Source organism: Puma concolor, chromosome B3, assembly GCF_028749965.1.
Source record: "Puma concolor isolate L17-30 chromosome B3, mPumCon1.1.hap2, whole genome shotgun sequence".
Classification (NCBI taxonomy): Eukaryota; Metazoa; Chordata; class Mammalia; order Carnivora; family Felidae; genus Puma; species Puma concolor.
Window position 1 is genome coordinate 114,475,477 of NC_141672.1, and position 22,666 is coordinate 114,498,142.

Consider the following 22,666-nt stretch of genomic DNA (forward strand, 5'->3'; position numbering starts at 1 on the left):
AAGAAATAACAGGTGTTTGTGAGGATGTGGAGAAAGGGGAACCCTCCTGTACTGTTGGTGGGAATGCAGCTGGTGCAGCCACTCTGGAAAACAGTATGGAGGTTCCCCAAAAAGTTAAAAATAGAAGTACCTTATGATCCAGCAATCACACTACTTTGTATTTACCCAAAAAACATGAAAGCACTAATTCAAAGGGATACATGCACTCCGATATTTATAGCAGCATTGTATACAATAGCCAAGATATGGAAGCAGCCCAAGTGTCCATCGACTGATGAATGGATAAAGAAGATGTGGTATACACACACACACACGCACACACACACACACACACACACAATGGGATATTATTCAGCCATAAAAAAGGAAATCTTGCCATTTGCAATGACATGGATGGAGCTAGAGAGTGCTATGCAAAGCGACATAAGTCAGAGACAAACACCCTATGATTTTACTCATATGTGGAATTTAAGTAACAAAGCAAACAAGCAAAGGGAAAAAAAATGAGAGAGAGAGGCAAACCAAAAAACATACTCTTAACTATAGAGACCAAATTGATGATTACCAGAAGGGAGGTGAGTGGGGGAATGGGTAAAATAGGTGATGGGGATTAAGGACTGCGCTTGCCATGATGAGCACAGGGTGATGTATGGAAGTGTTGAATCACTAAATTGTACACCTGAAACTAATATTACGCTGTATATTAACTAAATGGAATTTAAATAAAAACTTTAAAAAAAAGAAGATACAGAGATGGCAAATGCATATGAAAAAATGTCATCCTTTGACATTAGGAAATTGCATATTAAAACAATGAGACCTCTACACACCTTTTGGAGTGACTATTATAAAAAAAAACACCTGACATATAGCAAATGCTGATGAGAATGCGGAGCTGGTAGGAATGCAAGATGTTACAGCCACTTTGGAAGACAGTTTGGCAGTTTCTCATAAAGCTAAACTAGTCTCACTATATAATCCAGCAATTTCACTCTTAAGTATTTACCCAAATGAGTTGAGAACTCATGTTCACTCAAAAACCTGCAGACAAATATTTATAGCAGTTTTATTTATAATCACGAAAATCTGGGAGCAACCAAACTGTGGTACATCCAGACAATGACATATTAGTGATAAAGAGAGAGAGAGCATGTGCTGTGAAGACACAAAAAGACACGGAAGAAGCTTTTTTTTTTAATGTTTATTTTTTTGAGGGAGAGCGTGAGTCGGGGAGGGACAGAGAGGGGGGGGACAGAGGATCCAAAGTGGGCTCTGCGCTGACAACAGGGGGCCCAGTGTGGGGCTTGAACTCACAAACTGTGAGATTATGATCTGAACTGAAGTCGGACGCTCAACTGACTGAACCATCCGGGTGCCCCAAGACATGCAAGAACCTTAAATGCAAATGGCTAAGTGACAGAAGTCAGTCTGGAAAGGCTATATTCTGTATGGTTCCAACTATATAACATTTGGAAAAGGCAAAAACTGTAAAGACAATAAATAGATCAGTGCCAGAGATTCAGGGAAAGAGGAGGAGGGTTGAAGTAGGGGATTTTTTTAGGATCATGGAACTATTTTGTATGATACTTATGCATTTGTCAAAACCCACAGAACTTTATAGCACAGAGTGAACCGTAGTATATGCAAATGTAAAAATAATATTTAGGAGGTTAGAGGATCCAGGGAAGGAATGAATATAGACTATGACAAGAGAAGCTAACTGTATTTCAAATGTATGAACCAACCCCCCTTGAAGGGGTGAGGGGGGGAGGTGTTGACCTAAGTAACTTTGGAATGAGTATGTAAGACTAAATGCTAAAGGAATTACACATCACAGTTATACTTTAGTTAACAAAGTTGTTTCCTGTGGGGGTTCAGGTTGAAAAATGCTGATACCACTATGCATATATTCTGGAATTAAACAATTAAATAAATGGATGAGATGGTGGGAGTCAGATTTCTCCTTGTTGGAGTAGGAATTTACAGATAAGTGAGGGAAAGAGGCTAGAATGATCCTTTTGATAATAGAATTGGGGTACATCAGTGTGAATTCATGTTTAGCCTAACATAGACATAAATGATTAAATATTATAGGTGTTTGTATACACACATGTTAATATTCACACATACATGTCCTTGCTCTGTTGGCAGAGGGCCTGAAAAAAATGACACCCCAGGAGCAAAAAGTATATCCAGCCACCAGATCTTTGGTTCCATAGCCTTCTCCAATAAAAGGAACCATGGCTCCTTCGAGAAATGGCTGATTCTAGGACTGGGGTCGAAAATACATAATACGAGTCTAGAGAATCTTTTAGTGCCAGAAAGCAAGGGATGAATTAATTAATTGTAAATAATTGTGAATTAAAATGTGCTATACTGCTACAAGATGTTAATAACAGAAAAATGGGTGCAGAGTATATGGGAACTCTATGCTATTTTTTCAAGTTTTGTGTAAACCTAAAACTATTCTACAGTAACGTATAGTAAATAAATGAAAGTACTGTTGGAAGGTCTCACAATAATCCAGCGGTTTCTGTCTCTCCCGCAGTTTTGAAAGTGTTTGCTGTCTTGCTGACTCTTCTTCTCTCTCAGACATCACTTTTGATGGCAATCCAATAGCTCAAGAGTCATGGTACAAACACACTATCCTTCAGAATATGATGCAGCTGCGCCAGCTAGATATGAAGAGAGTTACGGTGAGAACTCTTGTGAAGCGCTTGCCAAATTGTCTTCCTTACTGTGGATTGGGAGATTGGGGTGCATGTTCTTTGCTCGAAATGCTTCTTGGTTTTAATAAACTATGTTATCATGACAATATAATTCATAATTATAAGTACAAATTTTTTTTTTACCACCCGTCCCTTTTTTCCAATTTCATCGAATAGCGCTGTTAAATAACAGAAATTCACCTGAGTACATTTGAAAGACCTAATTGACTTTATTAATCAATTCATGAATTGGGCAGCATCCTCTTTAGCAAGTAGAGAGGTGCTCCCAGTGATTACAGAAAAAGAAAGGTTTTTAAAGGTAGAGAGGGAGTGGAAAAAGGGAAATTATTAGCAAGTTGTTGTAGGCAAGGTCACCCCTCTGAAGGGAACGGAAGGGAAGGGAAGGGAAGGGAAGGGAAGGGAAGGGAAGGGAAGGGAAGGGAAGGGAAGGGAATGGAAGGGGTTCATCAGTAAACTTCCTAGTGCTGATGAGGAGGTTGACTGGTTACAGGTTACATTTTGGGAGGGTCAAAACTACACTTAGGTTAGGTAGTAAGTCTTGGTTTACTCGCTTGGGGCCTTAACAAGTGACACTATTTTCGGTCTTCTTTCCCTCTTTCTTCTTCTTCTCCTCCTCCTCCTCCTTCTCCTTCATTCCTAACCTTTTATTTAAATTAATCATCACAACTGGTTTCCATTCTGGCTTAATACCCAACTAATAGTTTAGTTTGGAATGGATGAGTAAAAACATCATTGGTAAGTTACATAATGTAATGTTTTAAGAACGTGAGTGCCAAAGCCAGACCGCTTGAGTCTGGATCCTCGCTTGACCATATTCTAGCCGAATGACCTTTGGGGATTTACTTAACCTTTCTATATCTCATTTTCCTCAAAGTAGAATGGGAGGTCATGATTATGTCATAGAGTTGTTGTCAAGATAAAATAAAGTACTAACCCTTAGAACAGTGTGAGGCTCATAGGAAGCGTCACATCGAGCTGTTGTGTGTAATGCCATACTTCTCAGAGTCATTCTCTTTTATTCGTTCTATCTGCATGTTAGGTATTTTCTATACTTAGATGTTTTAATATGGCTCCTGATCTAAGTGAAATGCTATACATGCACCTTCTAGGCATACAGTGCACATTAGCATATCATAGGTTTCAAGAAGCTCTATAACAAACTTGCCTTAATTGGTTTCGTTGCAGCCCATATTTATTCAAATATTTTCCTATCTCAGAAAACATCCATTAATGATCTCAGTTCAGTAACCCCAGAGCTAGAAAAATATCCTAAACCTCCACTTGTTTTCTGACTTCTAGACTCTGCTAATTTTAATGTGGATTTTGAGTGGTCAGCTATTCAAGTGCCAATTGACTCATTGTCTAGAATCCATTTTCACAATGTGCACATTTTACATTTCTGTCTCAGCAATATCATGGCCATCTAAGGTAGCCAGCAGATAGTTACAAGTGTTGATGAATTCGTGCATGCCAGGGGTCTTCTAGGGCTCTGCCTGTCTTTGTTCCAGCATGGAGATGAGGTTCTTTGTCCTTAGTTTCTTCAGATCTATCCTGCGAACACTGTTTCATACTTTTACCCTTATCTCCATGTCTTTCTTAATTGAACATCTTTGGTACTTACAATTGCTCTTCCTGGTGAGATTGAGATGTTTGGGGTATGAAATGATGCTAACTCATTTGTATAAATTAGTACTTAATTATGTATTATGTTTCTCATAGTGAATTTCTGTCAGTCTTGCCTACCCAACTAATGTATACAATCCTTAAGGACAGAAGCCATTCTTCCTCCTTGCTCGATACATACAGATGGTCTATATACATGTTTATTTCCTTTCCTTCTCTATCTCACACAATGCTGAGAATGTAGTAGTATGCAATAAAGTCCCGACTGAGTGAAATTTATCTACTTTTGTGCCTGAAAGAAAGGAGAATAATGCTATATATAATCATTGTCTTTGTGCATTCCCGTGGGTTGTGTTTGCCTGGTGAGGAAATGAGAGAAAATCACCTGGGATGGGAGCAGGGCCAACTGTTCTGCTAAATACAGAGCAGCAATCCTTGTACATCTCCTCCTTCATGGTTTAATTTGAGAAATAAAAAAAATTAATGTCTTACTAAAAGCTTTCTTTGAGGTATAATTGGCATAAAATTAATTGTACATATTAACTATACAGGTTGATAAATTTCAACATGTATATCACCTGTGAAACATCACCACAGCTAAGCTTATTAATAATTCGCCACCCAGAAAAGTTTCCCAATGCCCCTTTGTTATCCCTCCTTTCCACCCCTCCCCACCCCACGGGAAAGGACCTGTGCTTTAATAAAATAATCTTTTTGCACCAAAAACATCTCAAGAAATCTTTCTTGGCCTTTGGCTCTGGACCCCATCACCATTCCAAAACCCCATCATAGTGAAGACAGGTTATAATGCAAAATGCCAAGCTAGAAAAGATAGGTTGATAGATATGTATATGTGCACACACACACACACACACACACACACACACACACACACACACACGCAGCACAATAATATTGGAGGATAAAGCACCCTTGTGTCTGCCAGAGAAATAGGAAAAGTTCCAAAGGAGAAAATACTTGATGTGGGCTTGGAGAGTGGTCAAGAAGAAGAGGATGTATCTGTGGAGAGTGTGCAGGGAGGGTGGAGGCATGCATAATGCAGAGACATGTGCGGGACTGAAAGCAGTTCAACATGGCTGGGCACTGAGTGTACGTGGAGGAGAGTAGCAGGAGCAAAGGGTGTCTCACAGGCAAGCGGTAGGCTATGAAGGGCATTTTATATCACAAGAAAGAGATTAGCTTCTTTTGTTTCTGGACATAACAGGAAGCTCTTGAAGAGTTTAAAGTGGTTAAATTACAATTGCCTATTAAAAAGAGGGTCTGCCTTGGTAGCAGCCCAGGGGATGAATTGGGAAGGATAGGATGGGTGGGATGAGAAACGGAGATTAGTTACAGTGAGAGCTTCCGGGGGTCTGACCCAGAAGAATGGCATAAGATAATATGAGGTCAGGAGACATAATGTGAGTTGATGGCCTCAGGTCCTATTTTGCTTTTGTTATCTCTGTCAAGAAGAAAGGCTTATAGTCTGTTAAGAGTAGAAATAAATATTAATAGGAAGAAAGCAAAGCCTCGGATAGGTGAATAGATAAGCTTGATCTAGAGCAAGCTATCTGGAAAGGATCTGATAGTAAATATTTCAGGCTTTGGGAGCTATATAGTCTCTGTTGAACACTACGAAATTCATTGTAGTGTGAAAGAAGGCATAGACATTACATAAATGAATGAGCATGCCTCTGTTCCAATAAAACTTTATCTACAAAAATAGGTGACAGGCTGGATTTGGTCTGTGGGCTGGAGTTTGCCAGTCCTTGATCTACAGAACTGAATAAATATAGTGAATAAATAATTACTAGAAAGAATCTTTCTTCCTTTGAAAGAAACAGTGTAGAATAGTAAAGCAGCTTCACGGTAGGATGAACTGATCTGTCTTTTTATCATAAAGGGAAAGAATATAAATTTCACAAATTGTGACAGTAAACTTGATGTTGAATACGAAGGAAATCTAAATTGGATTATTGGAGGAGTTGTCAGTACTAAAGGCATTGATCACTAGGAGGCAGCAGTGGTTCACTAAAAACAATTCATGCCAGACAAATTAATTTTCAATTTCAGATATTGTAAATCGGCTCTCTCCAAGAAGTGTTCCAGTGTTTTGCTGTTTCAGCCAAGCTTTTGACAAAGTCTTTTATGGTATTGCTTTGAGTAAGTTGTATGACGACAGCACAGTCAAGTGAATTTGGGATTCCAGCGTCCCTACAACACAGGAAGCAGTGGATTAAGGCCAGCCTGTAGAAGAATCTGTACTGGTGTGCCTTGAGGATTTTTCCTCAGGCCCTTTCGATTCAATATATAAATATTTTTTAAATGTTTATGTATTTTTGAGAGGGAGAGAGAGACAGAATGTGAGCAGGGGAGCGGCGGAAAGAGAGGGAGACACAATTCAAAGCAGGCTCCAGGCTCTGAGCTGTCAGCACAGCGCTCAACACAGAGACTCGAACCCATGAGCCACGAGATCATGACCTGAGCTGAATTTGGACACCCCACCAACTGAGTCGCCCAGGCACCCCTGATTCAATATTTTTGTTAATGACTAGATGAGAATATTTCTGTTTTTCTGAGAAAGTATATAATTGACAGGAACTAGAGAACTTGGAGATCCTGATATACTGGTTAATCGAATCACAATCCCAAAGTAGCTCAATAATCTAGAACAGGGTTTGGCAAACAACAGCCTGTGGGCCAAATCTATTCTGCAGACTATTTCTGAGCAGGTCTCGGGCTAGGAGATGGTTTATAGATTTTTTTTTTTTAAGCATTGTATTTTTAAAAAATAAAAGAAAAACCATGCGTGATAGAGATCTCACGTGGCTCACGAAGCCTGAAATATTTACTATTTGGCTCTTTCCAGAAAAAATTTGCTGACCTCTAGTGTAGAAAAATAAGCATAATTTAGCAAGACAAAAATAGATAAATTGAAAATCCTGGACTTTACTCCATGACAACAAATAATCCCCAGCACAAATGCAGAGTTACGTGAGATGAGACTCAGCAAATTGAGTTACTTGTGAGATGTGATCATTAGAAGTAAATATGGTTTAAAACAATATCATTTATAGAAACAATTCAGAAAAATGGAGACAGTAGTCCCCATTTTTTCTTTAATGATCAGATTTCACCTGAACTATTAGTTTTAGGGGGTGACAACGAACTAGAGTATGTCCAGAGGACCTGGCACAACTCATTGACAGAGGGGAGCCATAAGGAAGATATTACAGTGGTCTTCAAATATTTTCACAACTGTCCATAAAAAAAGAGAATAGACACATTTTGGGGGCCTAGAACAAGGACAATCGTATGGACAATTCTAGGAGGCAGAATTTTCTCCTTTTAATTTCTAAGGCAGTGTTTTTCTAACACAGGCACTATTCTCAGAATTCTGAAACAGACACGACTTCATAATTTCTAAAGTTTTCACTTCAGACCCACATTTATTGGCTTAATATGACCTTGTTTACAGTTTGCTCTCCAAGAATTGGAACAGCCTTATCTGAGACAGAAGTGAGTTTTCTGTTTTGGTAGCCATTACTGACGCTCGCCAATACGTTCTGATTCTCCTCCTCTTTCTGACAGGTGGAAGCATTGCCCTTAACTTAGGTGTGGTTGTGCAACTTGCTTTGGCCAATGAAGTGTGAGCAGAAGTAATGTATATAATTTTCAGGCAGAAGCATTTAAAAGCCGATGTATGATTTTCACTGCTTTTCTCCTGTGGTGGTCATTGTGGACGCATGTATTGAGTTGAAGATGCCATCAGATCACAGCACCCAGGAATACTTAGGCAGTACATGGAGGGCAGTTGTAGTGTTCTTTGAACCATCAAGAAGTAAGCTTTTGGGGCGCCTGGGTGGCGCAGTCGGTTAAGCGTCCGACTTCAGCCAGGTCACGATCTCGCAGTCTGTGAGTTCGAGCCCCGCGTCAGGCTCTGGGCTGATGGCTCGGAGCCTGGAGCCTGTTTCCGATTCTGTGTCTCCCTCTCTCTCTGCCCCTCCCCCGTTCATGCTCTGTCTCTCTCTGTCCCAAAAATAAATAAACGTTGAAAACAAACAAAAAAAAAAAGAAGTAAGCTTTTGTCTGGGCACCTGGGTGGCTCAGCCAGTTAAGCGTCTGACTCTTGATTTCAGCTCAGGTCATGATCTCACAGTTTGTGAGCTCGAGCCCTGCGTGGGGCTCTGTGCTGGCAGTGCAGAGCCTGCTTGAGATTCTCTCTCTCCCTTTCTCTCTGCCCCTCCCCTGCATGCTCTCTCTGTCTCAAAATAAATAAACTTAAAAAAAAAAAAAAAAGAAGTAAGCTTTTGTCATAAGCTCCTATAACTTTTGAAGTTGTTACGGCAGCATAACCTAGCCTATTCTGCCTCCCCTCCCCACTAATATTTAAGAGCTAATATCCCTGGGCCAAGAGAAGTCAGGTGACCTGGCTTCCAGCCTCCACTCTGACATTAACTATGACCTAGAAAAATCAGTTTTCTCTGTTAAGAAAAAGGTTGTTTAAATGAAAAATATCTCTTGTAGACAAAAACTCTGATTTTAAAGTCTGTTTTAATATTTGTTGGAGTCAAGGAAGTAATGTCTTTTATAACTAACTATTCTAAAGTATATGGTTAAAAACCCACATTGCCACGTATTTTTCTAAATTCCACATAATAAATTACTGCCTATATTAGGACCACTATTATTTATTGGAGCAAAACTTCTCATATAAAATATGCATTGTTTAGAGCCTTAATAGTCTGCTAACAGAGTATAATCTAAGTTATCAAACACCTATTAAATCACAGTACTTCTTAATTAATTTGAAGTCATTTCTATATTTTATCTTCATGACAGACTGAAGTCAGGAAAAAAGTATATATTTTTTGGTCCCAGATAGATCCTTTTCCTTTGCTATATAAAGGATATGGCTTTGATCCCAGACATTGAACTATTATCATGAAGATGCCAGAATTTTACAGTTTTTTCCTTCTTACCAACAGATTTATAGCTTATCTTTACAATTAGAGGTTTATTTTTGTTTCCAAGTTTAGTTACTCTGTAATTATTTGGGCTGAAATATAGTCATCAGATGTATAAATTCCTTAAAACACTCAATATTTGAGTTGATTTGGCATGTATCCAATTTTCTTAGGTTTAGCCTTCCTTTTAAAGTCCTACTGCCTTTAATAGAAGCTCAAATTCTTTTTGAAAATCTGATGAAATCATCTGTTAAGTATGTGTAATACGTGATCCATACAGTTTCCAGTACTGTTTGAAATTGGCTCTTTGAGTTACCAATCTGTTTCTAGTTCACATTTTATAGATGAATCAACAATTGAACATCAATATAGTTTGCTCTTTTAAAAAGTTTGTTCTGAAACAGGTTATACTTAATAGGTTCCAAATCAGTATTTACTGAACCAAAGAGTTTAATTGTTAATCCAGCTATTTTGGGAAGCTAGGAATCAAGCTTCTGAATTTCCTATTCACTATATTTCTCCTCATAACCACTATTCAGCCTTCAAACACCAAGAATAACTATTTTCCATATTGTAAAAGACTTCAAATTCACCAAAAGTCACATTCAATTTCCATTCCCTTTAAAACAATTAAACCATATAGCAGATTACTACTGAACTTTAATAGCTTTCATATCTTTCTAAAATCAGTAAAATACATTTAAATGTGTTCTTATTATAAAAAATACTACAAATTCCATTTCTCACAAGACATGGCTTCTGATCCTGATCCTGACTTTGTCACTAGCCATGTGACCTTGTATAAATTACTAACCTTCTCAGAGTATTCAGTTCTTCATTTCTAAAATTAGAGTGTTCCAATGGATGCATTTCTGGTTTTCTTTTTAGCTCCGTGATAATTTTTCTTTGTGCATTTTTTATATACCTCTTTAGTCTAGGTCTTTTCTTTCTTTTCAAAAGTATTTATAATGGCTCACCCCCCAGAATACATTTTCATGGCCTCTTTCACCTTCCTTACTTCTAACATAATATATGTACTGATCAGGATAGGCTAGATTATACTGTAGTAACAATTTCTCTGACCTCAGTGGATTAAAGCAACAAGGTTTATTTCATGCTCATACTGCCTGTCTGCCCATAGTATGTGGTCTGGGAACTTTGCTCTGTGTTGTCCTCGTTCCAGCACCAAGGCCTTCAAAGTACCCACCATGTGGAGCTTTACAGATCCGATAGCAGAGGTGAGAGAGGGAACAGCTATGCCATTCACGGTCTTTGAAATCTTCCTCCAGAAGTAAACACATGTTACTTTTGTTCACATGACATTGGTCAAAGGAGGCCACATAACCGCACCTAACTTTCAAGGGACAAGAATTGCTATCATACAGTATGGCCTGGACGTGGAAAGACACAGGAATACTTGGTCAACAGCTCTTGTGACTATCTGTCATGTTTTAAATCACACACCGACTTCTGGTAGGGGTGGAAATCAATACTACATTTATGGAGGGCAGTTTGTCAACGTATCAAGAGCCCTAGAAAAAGGTGTCTTCCATTTGATTTAGTGGTCCTGGTTTTAGGAAATTATTGAACATCTATGAAGATGTATATTTAATAATTAATTCTTCAAACATATATTTATTGGCTATCCTGACTGTGTCAGGAGCTGACATGGTCCATACCTTCAAAGAGCTTTTGGGGTAGGACAGGAGAGAGAGAGTAGCAGAAATAATTAAAATGGAACTGGTTAAGTCCTATTGTGGGGGAAGATACGGTTCTATGAAGGTATATGGGAAAATTTTTTCTGACCTGTTTTCCAGTTGCCTGATTCTCTTTAGCTGTGTACAATTTGCTCTTCAACTCCCTTCCACTGGATTTTTTCATTTCACTTTCCGTATGTTTTCATTTCTGAAAGAGGAATCAAATGTGCTAAATTACTTTTTGTAGTTTCTATCTCTGAAGATATTTTCAAGCTTGTCTTTTCAGAAGGAATTGTTTTCTCAAATTGTGACATCATCTTGAACACCTGCAAATCTTTTGATACTAAAATTTAAAGTTACATGGTTATAATTTGCAAAATGTGATAATCTTTAGGGGGAAAAAAGCCCATGACCCACATTGTGTATACATATAATATAGTGAACATTATAAGGTGACACAGAAACGACAAGATGTGATTTACCATGTTGGAATTGTGGCCGATTTTTAAAATTTTTTCTAAACCATAATGTTATTTTGTAGTTTTTAGAATTTAAGAAGTTAGACTGGCCAAATCAACTTAAAGAAAGTAAAAGTAATGTATTAATGGAGAATAATTTTATGAATATTTAATATGGAGAGTTTTAAAAGGCTTTCACACTTGTTTTATTATTTAAAAAGCTCTGATTTACATCCATAGATCAAATAAAAGTTGTGAGAAGTGTAATGCTGGTCATTTTTATCTTCATAGTAGAAAGATTTTAAGTCTTTCTATGTGAAACTGTAGTGCATGGCTCTTGAGAAAAAAACTATGTAAACCTGCTCCCCCTTTCTTCTTGCTCTTTTCATTCTGTTTTCTTTCATGTATTAGCTAGGCTCAACTCACATCAACAATTGGGAGTAGAGTTAAGAACATAGTTTTTTTTACAATTGGGAAGGAAGCAGAAAACGAGACATTTTTCCACGAGCAAGTCGTACGCTTCTCACAAAGAGAACCAGGCTTGCCGAACCCAAGAAATAAAGGTTAAGTACTTCATAACACTTGTCAACACTTTTTCTTTTAGGAAGAAGAAAGGCGTATGGCATCTGTTGTAGCCAAAAAAGAGGAAGAGAAGAAGCGGGAAAGTCATAAACAATCCTTGCTGAAGGTACTTTCTCAAACGAGTGCATGCATGTGTGTGCCCGCACACTCACCTACGCCGAAACTAGCTAGCTAGTCAGCTGAAAGAGCAGTTTCCACATTTGGTAAAGTTTTCATTCCTATCAGTAGAATGTTTTTAACACTTACCCTGAAAACTTTTAGCAGTTACCTATAAATAAACCTGTGCTTCTGAATTGCGACATAATGTACAGTATAAAACACATGCAAAAGCTAGACATTTTAAAAGGAAGAGATGGAAAATAGAGCACAAGCTACAGTTGTTTTCCACACCAGTGCATCACCCTGTGTGTCCCTGCCATGTGGGCTTCATTTCAGAAGACAGTGTTAATAGACCACTGTCTTTACTGAGCTATTTTAATGAGCTCTGATACATGGGTTTCTTTTGTGATAATTGCTTCTTACATTTAAAAACTTTCTCTACTAGCCTCTCTTCTGTAGAGGTGGTAAAGATTTTGAGGATTTAGGAATTAAAATTTGTTTTAAACTAGATTTAGATAATTTAGCATATCAGATAAATTTTCCTTAAATAAAATGCTTCCTCTTAAAATATTTTACATTCGCATCACAGAAGTATGATGAATGAAGACAGCTTACAGTTTGCAGCCTGGATCATGCTCATCCTCTTCTAAAATTAAAGATATCACGCTGGTTATCATTACTCAGTCTTGTCTAATGTGGGTGCTTTTCTTTTTAAAAATGAAAATGCCGTTTAGAATTCAAAAAATGACTAGTAGGGATACAAAGTTGTACAAAATAAACTTAGGAAACAAGGGAACTTATTGGGGCGATGGAAATGTGGGTCTCGATAGGGGTATGGGTTACACAGGTGTATGCATTTGTCAAAAACGATCAAGGGGTATGCTTGAATCAATATGTCTTACTCTATGAATACTACTCCGAAATTCACAAAAAAGAAAACCAACTTGGTCCCGACCCTCTTGGCTCAAGCCTACTACTTCAAAAGTGTTTAGAACTCTTACCCATTGTGCTACAATTTTCTCACTTGCTGTTGTTTCTAACCTCCTGACACCTCCCCAACTTTTATGTTTCCCCTCATCCCATTAATTAGATGTACCTAAGCCCTCTCTTGACATCTCTGTCATATTGATTTTAGCCAATAGGATATTAGTCTTAACTATTTTGGAATATTTCTAAGGGTTGGCCAAAAAGACACTTTGGTTTATAGGAAATATAGTTGTAGGCAATATTTTTTCAATGTGTAGGAGCAAGATTTACCATTGCCAGATGATACTATTGGTAAACTTTTGGAATAGTTCATTTACAAAAAGTAGCAGAGTTGATTCTTGAACAATATGAGTTTGAACCACACATGTGCACTTATTACATGTATTTTTTTCAATAAATACAGTACAGTACTGTAAATGGATTTTCTATTCCTGATGATTTTCTTAATAACATTTTATTTTCTCTAACTTAATTTATTATATGAATACAGTATATAACACATATAACATACAGAGTATCTGTTAATCAACTGTTTATGTTATCAGGAAGGTTTCCAGCCAACAGTAGGCTGTTAGTAGTTACGTTTTTGAGGAGTCCAAAGTTCTATGCAGCTTGTCAGCACTCCTAACCCAACCCCTATGTTGCTCAAGGATCAACTATATTTCCTATTGTACAGCTGCTGCTTTCAGATACATAAGTGAATGAATGAATAAATGAATAAAAATACATAAGTAAATAAATAAAGCTCTCGGACCAAAAGTACATTTTTGTTTGAGCACTGGAGAATGGAAAGGAAGAAAAACAAAGAAGCTCCATTGGCGATTTAGCTTCTAAAGGCACCATTGTACGTTGAGCCTTACAACTTACAAGTTGAGGCAACAAATTGCACTTGACTCCACCTTTGCACTAAAATGTTTTTCTTATATACCCAATTCAAATGCTTTCCACTGTCGGCATTTTTGGAAATGTGCCATTAAATATTTAGCCAATGTGGTTTTTACACGTTTGGGAAATTTTTATAAAAACTTAAAAAAAAAAAGAATGCTTCGCTTGAAGTCACCAAATAGGACTCTTTAATTATGAGAGTTATTTAGCTTTAAAATTTTTTAGTTAGGGGAAAAGCATGGGAAATCCAGAGATCTGGATTCTACCCCTAGCTCAGATTTGAGATCACAGTACCAAAGACCCTCAGCATTTGCTGGCTATTGTTTATGCGACAACACCTATTGATCGTTAAGAAAAGTGGGTGGGTGGTTATGAAGGGACCAGAAGAGTTCATTGACACGTATCTTCTGCCTTGTTGCTTTTCTATCTTTCTGGTTTCTTTGCAACCTTGGAAATAAATGGAAGTGATGGTTACAGAATATACTGGTGTGGAATTGCTTGGATTATGAAGAATAGACTCAAGTGACAAAAGCTGAAATTTGGAATCTTCTAAAATAATTGCCACCTTAACACGGACTTGGCAATATATTGCTATCTAGCTGTAGAGACATGTCTGTAATTCATATGCCAAATGCATCCATGATCTTCGAGCAGAAGATTTTCCTTGGGGACCCCCTCTTCTGCCTTGCAGAATCTCTGGCCTTTCTCTTGCTTTTTCTCTTGCATCAGATACCTAGAGCCCTTATGTGGCCCCCTGGCCAGCCAGTGACCCCCACCTGACCCCAGGCTGCACTCCTGTTTTAAAATATGTCTTCCTCTTCCTGGCCCCAGTACTCTTAGTCATCCATTCTCTTAGTCAACCTGGTGTTGATCTAATTTCAATGATCCAAATAAAGGAACTTTAACTTTGGGGTAGGTATAGGAAAGTGTTTGTATTTTCAGGGTATCTTATAAATTTGTTAACATACTCACTGGTATAGAGATATTGTGTATCTCTTTTCTAAACATAGCTATATCTGCCTCATTAAGAATATTTCTTTCCACCAACTACCAGTCAGCCAGGAAACCAAATGCATGGAGCCAGCGTGACCGCCATCTGCCATTATTAACTCACTGCCCCTGGCTCTTTCAAAGTAGCTTGATACTGAGTAAAAATGACACTACTTAGATTAAGAATTGGGTTGTATCAGTTATCCATGAATAACTGAAATAGGATTCCTTAGGGTAGGATGCCGTTAATACAGATTTGGGAAAAAAATTTTTTTTGACAGTAGAATAGCAGATTCCTACTTGCTTTAGACAAGGGGGATACACATAAAATGCCCCAAAGTCTCAGAAGTATACACATATTAAGCATAACCCATTTAACGATATAGACAAACTTGAAATGCCATGCAACAGAGAAAGAACCCATGCTAAAAACATTTTTAAACACAGAACTTCTAAAAAGTTTAGTTTTAATTAAGCTTTGTTATCAGTTTTCATTCCTACCCAGTGCCATTTTTCCATGCTAAAATTTTAGATCTCCAAATATAGGCAAAGAGATGGAACAAAAAATGTATTATTCTACATGTACATATTCCCTGAGGAAATGGGCAAAGAATTTTCCTAACAGCCCTCACCGACTCCAGAGGCAGCAGGTGAGAAGTCAGTATCACACAGCTGACTGGATGAGCGTGCTCTCAGTAAAGAGGAAAGGGGAAGTGTCTAGTTTTAGCACTCTGACCATATCGACATGCCATTTAAAAATGTTAACTTTTGATAATGGAGACTTTACCAGAGTAGTGATTATTTTCTTTATCAACTTAATACAAGCTGAGTAGAAACATTGCAACCTGGCACATTTTCCTTCCGGACCAGTAGCCTTAACAACAGCTGGGAGCTTTTAGAAATGCAAATTCTCAAGCCCCACCTCAAACACACTAAATCTGAAAGGCGTGAGAACCCGCAGTTGGTGGGTTAAGAAGTTCTCCAGGTGGTTTCAGGCACGCTAGGTAAAGTATGAAAACCACTCTACTAAGACATCCATTGCAGATACTGAATTACTTCTTTCCTATTCCTCTGGGATGGTAGTAGTTACCTAGGAATATTTCAACCTAGTACAATTTCTTTTAGTGGTCTTTATGTACTTCTTCATTTTCAGACATTGTAATTCATGCTGTGAAGCTTGGAACATTGACCAATCCCCCCTTCTTCTCCCCACCTCTCAACCAAGATTATTGCATCGTAGTAGTCTGAATTATTAGGTAGGAAAACTAAAATATTATTAGTTTTCTTCTCACTACGTTGAAACACAGAGGCATATAAATTTCTGTCCAATTAAAATCTCAGATAACAAGTATAAAAACTTCTGCCAAATTAAACTTTCAGATAGCTAATTTTCGTATCTCCAATGGGAGTAATTATTGTTTGTGTGTAATTTTTTCTCTTTAAGGATGACAGACCACGGTTGAGATGTTTGAATGCACAGGGTAAATAAGGCCGCCGTACTTGTAGGAGCCTATTTGCAGCTACGTGTAAGGAGTAAGACTCCTTTAAAAAGTGTGATAAGTAGTACAGACAACTTGCTTCAGGGATACTCGCCTGCTGCAAAAATTGCTTTATATAATTCTTGTCACAATAAACTTCTTCATAGGAGAAGAAAAGGTTAACAATTAACAACGTAGCTCGAAAGTGGGACTTGCAACAGCATCGAACACCCAACATTGCTACAAATCAAGATACAAAAGTTTCTGACTCTCCTTCTCAGGACCCCTCTCAGCTCCATGGAAGCGCCGTCGTCTCTGCATTTCCAGAGGAAACAGGGTATGAATGGTATTCTTTCCAGGTACCAGTGTCTTTGGGGAACTGAGTTTGGAGCAGAAATGGGGAACTATTTCACATATAACTATTTAAAAATAGTTATCTTAAGAAAGCCTACTAAGATTAGAAATTTAAATTTATTTATTTTTACATTTATTTATTTTTGAGAGACAGAGAGAGACAGAGCGTGAGCCGGGGAGGGGCAGAGAGAGAGGGGGACAGAATCCAAGGCAGGCCCCGGGTTCCGAGCTGTCAGCACAGAGCCCAACGTGGGGCTCGAACCCACGAACTGTGAGATCATGACCTGAGCCGAAGTCGGACGCTCAGCCGACTGAGCCACCCAGGCGCCCCTAGAAGTTTAAATTTAAAAGTGAAGGTAGAAATACTGAAAATATAAACTGACCCCTAATTAAAACACACACACACACACACACACACACACACACACACACACACACACACTTCAGTACTTTACTATTTTTCATAGGAAAAAAACCCCAGATTTCATCCCTCATCATCGGACACTAATTTGACGGTGCCTCAGGGCCTTTCAGATCGGTCACTTCCCATCTCAGAGCCTTGCTGCTACAAACAGCTGTGTTGTCCCCTGCCACTACTTCCCTGCCCTGCTTCCCTCCCCCTGCCCTGGCTAATGCCAGCCTGCCAGTTTTAAAGTTAAACCTCACGTCCCCGGAAAGCCTTCCCTAACTACCCCCTGGAGACTAGACTAGATCAGATACGCCTCTTATCTCTCTCAGTACTGTGCACTCCCCCCTTCTCAGCACTTACATAACCATGATTAAATAACTAGTGGGTAATTAGTTGTTTCCTGTCTTCCTTACTAGAGTATAACTTGAAGAGGAAAAGAATCCTGATTCCGATTGCTGATGGTCTTGACCCAGCAGCCAGCACAAGACCTTACTCCTAACTAATAGTATTAAGCAATTTTGGCATAAAATCTGAATAATTACTCCAGTTGTGTTCTATAATATCGATCTATCCCAGTGCCTTACAGCCTCTTTTCTTCTGTGACGTAGGTGCCACATAATTACATATCCCCTGGTTTGTGAGCAAATCTGAGTACATTATGTAGATTTTACATATTTCTCTTCCTCTTAAGAAAGCATATTGGAATCAAGTAAATGTGAGGGATATAAAGCATATTTATGTGTATAGTTTATTTATAATTTTAAAAATGTATGTAACTTAAAAATAAAGCCTGAAAGTCAAAGATAGAATGCATACCAATTTGATTTCATTTGATGAAGCTCTATTACCTAATGACCTTAACCAAATTACGAAGCACACTTCAAACTGAATGTGATGTAGCTTTTCTTTTGAGTTTTCAGGTCATATTCTATAAACTTTTTCATACACAAAGAATGCCATGAAGAAAATAATTTAAGAGGCATTAGACTAACATTTTGGAAGTTTTCCGGAGTTAAAGAGTGTGACATATATTTAGACAAATATACTTCAAAAATGTTAGTTATAGGATTAATCTGTATTGATCTGTGTACTTACTTTAGCTCACGTGGGTATCATATCCACATGCAGAGCCTCTCAGCCCTTTCAGCTAGCAAAATAAAGCAATAAGAATAGCGATTTTAATCAAGTGACAATTTATAAAACAAATATGTATCCTTCTTATATTGCCCTAGAGCTTTATGTAATATTCTTTTACTTGGTCAGAACTATAACATTTTATAAAGTTAAAACTTTAGATTTATGACATACACTACACAAGTCAGTTTATTTCTGATGGCTCTTTTTAAAAAAATTTTTTTCCCTATCTTCCTTAAGATGGTTTCCTAGATCCAAGTTTATCCAAATAATCTTACACATTATATTCAAAAATTTTAATAAGGTTTTAAAAGTTAGTTCTTTCTACATCAACTTTATTTTCATATGTAGTGTTAGGTGAGAGTCTAACCTGATTTTATTTCAATTGGTTAATTGATCATAGCATTGCTTAATTAAGGTATTCTCTTTTTTAATGAGAATGCCATTTGCCTCTTACATTAAGTTCCTGTAAATATTTGGAAATATTTCTGAACTTCCTATTCCATTTCACTTATCTGTTTATCTGTGTTAATAATCAGAACTATTTTGATGATAGTAGTTTTTTAGTACATTTTAATATCTATGTAGGGGAAATCTTTCACTATTCAGAGTTTTAATTCTCCCACACTTGTTCTTCCATATGAACTTTAAAATCATTTAATCTACGACTAACATTGTATGTTGATTATACTTCAGTGAAAAATTATTCATCTAAACAGAAACGTTAAGAATCATACTCAAATGACATTTAAGGTATTAATTTCAGAGGTATTGACATTCTTAAGATAATAAATCATCACTTTAAAAATCATGGTATATCTCCATTTTTCCAGGTCTTGTTTGGTATCCAGAGGGAGCTAATTAGGGAAGTGTTGAAAGATTGAAGGAAAATTCTGAAGAACTAAATGAGCTTAGAGACTATGAAATTGTAGCAACTATAGTCAGAATTGTTGAATGAGTATTCCAGGAGCACAGAGTAGGTAGGTATAACAGTAGAGAAGCTATGTGTGTTTGATAAAGAATAAGGAGATAAAGGATCGAAGGTAAATAATAAAAAATTTAAGTATAATGATAAAAGGAAAAATGATGGGTCATATGGTCTGGGCTAGACTTTTAAAGAATTAAAAAATAGAAGGTTGCCTACAGATCAGGAGAAAATTTAGTATTTCTGAGACCAGAAGCCTAAATGAAGTTGAAGATGAGAAGCCTGGGAAGTAAGAGGGTTAATAGTGAGCTCAGATAGTGGGAGCTTATGGTCAGGGTTAAGATGTTGAAGTTGAAGTTTTTAAAGGCAGGACATATCTAAGTAATGACAACATTCAGAGCGATTTGGAGGCCACTGTTGTGGCCATGGAGTGGGTCGTTGGAGAAGAGAAGTGAAGGTCACCAGAGGGAGATCAGTTGAAGCTATTATTGAACATATTGCAGTTGATGGTAGAACTAGATATGGAACAAGGGGTCAATGCATTCAGCAGTGATCAGCCTTATCTCCCTCCAGTCTGAGTCATGCATCCTATGCTCTTGTTAAACCATTCACTATTCCCACTATTTTATTGGTGTTGGCGGCTACAGCGAGTGCAGAAATGTCTTTGTTTATTAACTTGCTCTTTTACCTGGCAAAACTATCTCTGACAGGTGAATCCCAGACTGCTAATATGATTTTCCCAACGCTTTGAACTTTTTAGGCAGCTTATGGCCAAACGTTCTGTGATCCTCTAAAATCATTTAAAAGTATAGAGTCTTCACTTTTATGGCCTCAAAAACAAGCAATGAGTTCCAAGAGAAAGAGGAAGTATCTGTTAGTGAAAATTGTTATGCCTTATACTTACTGCCAAGAGTTTCAGAATTTTTATTAAAAGTTCCACAAAGTCAGAGAGGCCTTTTAAGCAAGAACTACAAAGGAAGAGTTTGGGAGAGATGGGAAAAGTGATGTATGGGTTCAGTGGAGAGGATGTGGAGAGCAGTAATGAATCATTGGAAAGGGATCCACGATTTCTGGCAAAAGATTTGTATTTTACTGATGTAAGTTCAAAGTGCCATGGAGACACCATTTTCTCGGTCTGATCCTTTTAAGAACTTAAACACTGTGAAGTCAAGGAGACACCGATGATATTTGAAGTCAGAAAAGTAAAATTCTGAACATAGTGAATTATTGGTGAAACTTTAACGTAAAATTACTTGTAACTTCTACAATGGTTAATGCTAATTTCTTCAATTTAGTTGGCAGTTGTGTGATTCATGTAAAATCTCTTGCATCTGAAAGATAGAAATATTTCTGAAAGCTGATTATACCTTGTATGTGTATATACCAGAGGCTTTTTTTTAAGTTTGTTTATTTATTTTGAGAGAGAGACAGAGAGAGCATGCACAAGGGGGGGGAGGGGGGGGACAGCAGAGAGAGAGGAGAGAGAGAATCCCAGCACACTGTCAGCACGGAGCCCGACATGGGGCTCAATCTCACAAACCCTGAGATCATGGCCTGAGCTGAAATTGAGTCGGACACTTAACCAACTGAGCCACCCAGGCACCCCTACACCAGGAGCTCTTAACCAGAGTATCCAGACTGACTGTTTGAAATTGAAGTCTTTGTTTTATACTTGAGCTCTCCACACCATTTGACATAGTTGACACTCTTCATCTTGAAGGGCCCTTTGCATTCACTTTCCTGATAGCACATTCACCTGATTTTCCTTTTACCTATGTGGCTGCTGTTTTTGTTTGTGTTTTGTTTTAAATAATACCTTGCTAACTCCTTTTCTACCAAATCTCTAAATGTATATTATGCTTTCTCGGTTTATAAAGTTTAGATAGACTTTTGTGGGGCGCCTGGGTGGCTCAGTTGATTAAGCGTCCGGCTTTGGCTTAGGTCATGATCTCACGGTTCATGAGTTTGAGCCCCATATTGGGCTCTCTGCTGACAGCTCAGAGCCTGGAGCCTGCTTCTGATTCTGTTCTTTCCCTCTCTCTCTGCCCCTCCCCTGCTCTGTCTCTCTTTCTTTCAAACATAAACATTAAAAAAATTTTAGATAGACTTTTGGCCATAATAGACAAGGATTCAGCTCACTCACTTGTTATCCTCCAACACTATATACCTAGAGTTCTTTTATTGATAACTTTTGTAATTTACTATAATTAAACCTCTATTTTTGTTCCATCTGCTATAGACAGTAGCTCTCAAGTTTGCATTGTGCAAGATGAGTCTACCCTTCTTTTTACTTCTCCCACTTTTGTCCATTGCAACTTTTTTTTTTTTTTTTTTTTTTTTTAGTTTATTTATTTTTGGGACAGAGAGAGACAGAGCATGAACGGGGGAGGGGCAGAGAGAGAGGGAGACACAGAATCGGAAACAGGCTCCAGGCTCTGAGCCATCAGCCCAGAGCCTGACGCGGGGCTCGAACTCACGGACCGCGAGATCGTGACCTGGTTGAAGTCGGACGCTTAACCGACTGCGCCACCCAGGCGCCCCTGTCCACTGCAACTTTCTATGAGCTATACTTTTCTTATTTCCCTTGTGATTTCTTCATTGACCCATTGTTTAAAAGTGTTTTAATTTCCATAAATTTGTGAATGTTCCAGGTTTCTGTTACTGGTTTCCAGTTTTATTCCATTGTTTTCAGAAAAGATGTTTTATGTGAGATTTGTTTTGTGACGTAGCATATAGTCTATTCTGAAGAATGTTCCATGCACACTAGAGAAGAATGTACAGTCTAATGTTGTTGGATAAAGTCGTCTATGTATGTTAGATCTAGTTGATTTATAGTGTTCTTGAAGTCTTCTATTTCCTTATTGATTTTTCTGCCTATTCTATTATTGAAAGTAGGGTATTAAAATCTCCAACTATTATTGCAGATCTATCTCTCCCTTCAATTCTGTCAGTTTTTGCTTTATATATTTTGGATGTTAAATGCACTATATTTATAACTGTTCCACCTTCCTGATGGATTGACCTTCTTATCAATGTAAAATATCTTCCTATATCTCTTGTAACACTTTTTGACATGATGTCTATTTTGTTTGGTATGAGCAGCCACTCTAGCTCTCTTTTGGTTATCATTTGCATGGAATATCTTTTTCCATATTTCCAATTTCAGTCTATTTGTGTCTTTTAATCTTGTTGACTGCATATAGTTAAATCTTATTTTTTTAATTCGTTCTGCTAAAAACCTCCTTTTATGTGGAGAATTTAATCTATCAAGTCCTCATAAGAAAGCACTTAATTCTATCATTTTGCTCTCTGATTTCTTTTTTTTTTTTTTTAATTTTTTTTTTTCAAC

At 37.7% G+C, this 22,666-nt stretch overlaps 1 protein-coding gene across 5 annotated transcripts in view; it reads left to right on the plus strand.

The window, feature by feature from the left end:
- The window catches only part of LRRC49 (leucine rich repeat containing 49), a 149,987-nt gene that overhangs the window by 84,770 nt on the left and 42,551 nt on the right, over positions 1-22,666 (plus strand). For all 5 annotated transcript variants that reach the window (XM_025919855.2, XM_025919857.2, XM_086711098.1 and 2 more), the window contains 3 exons: positions 2,549-2,696; positions 12,079-12,162; positions 16,663-16,832. In XM_025919855.2, the coding sequence (XP_025775640.2) occupies positions 2,549-2,696; positions 12,079-12,162; positions 16,663-16,832 (402 nt within the window). The remainder of the gene's footprint in view (positions 1-2,548; positions 2,697-12,078; positions 12,163-16,662; positions 16,833-22,666) is intronic.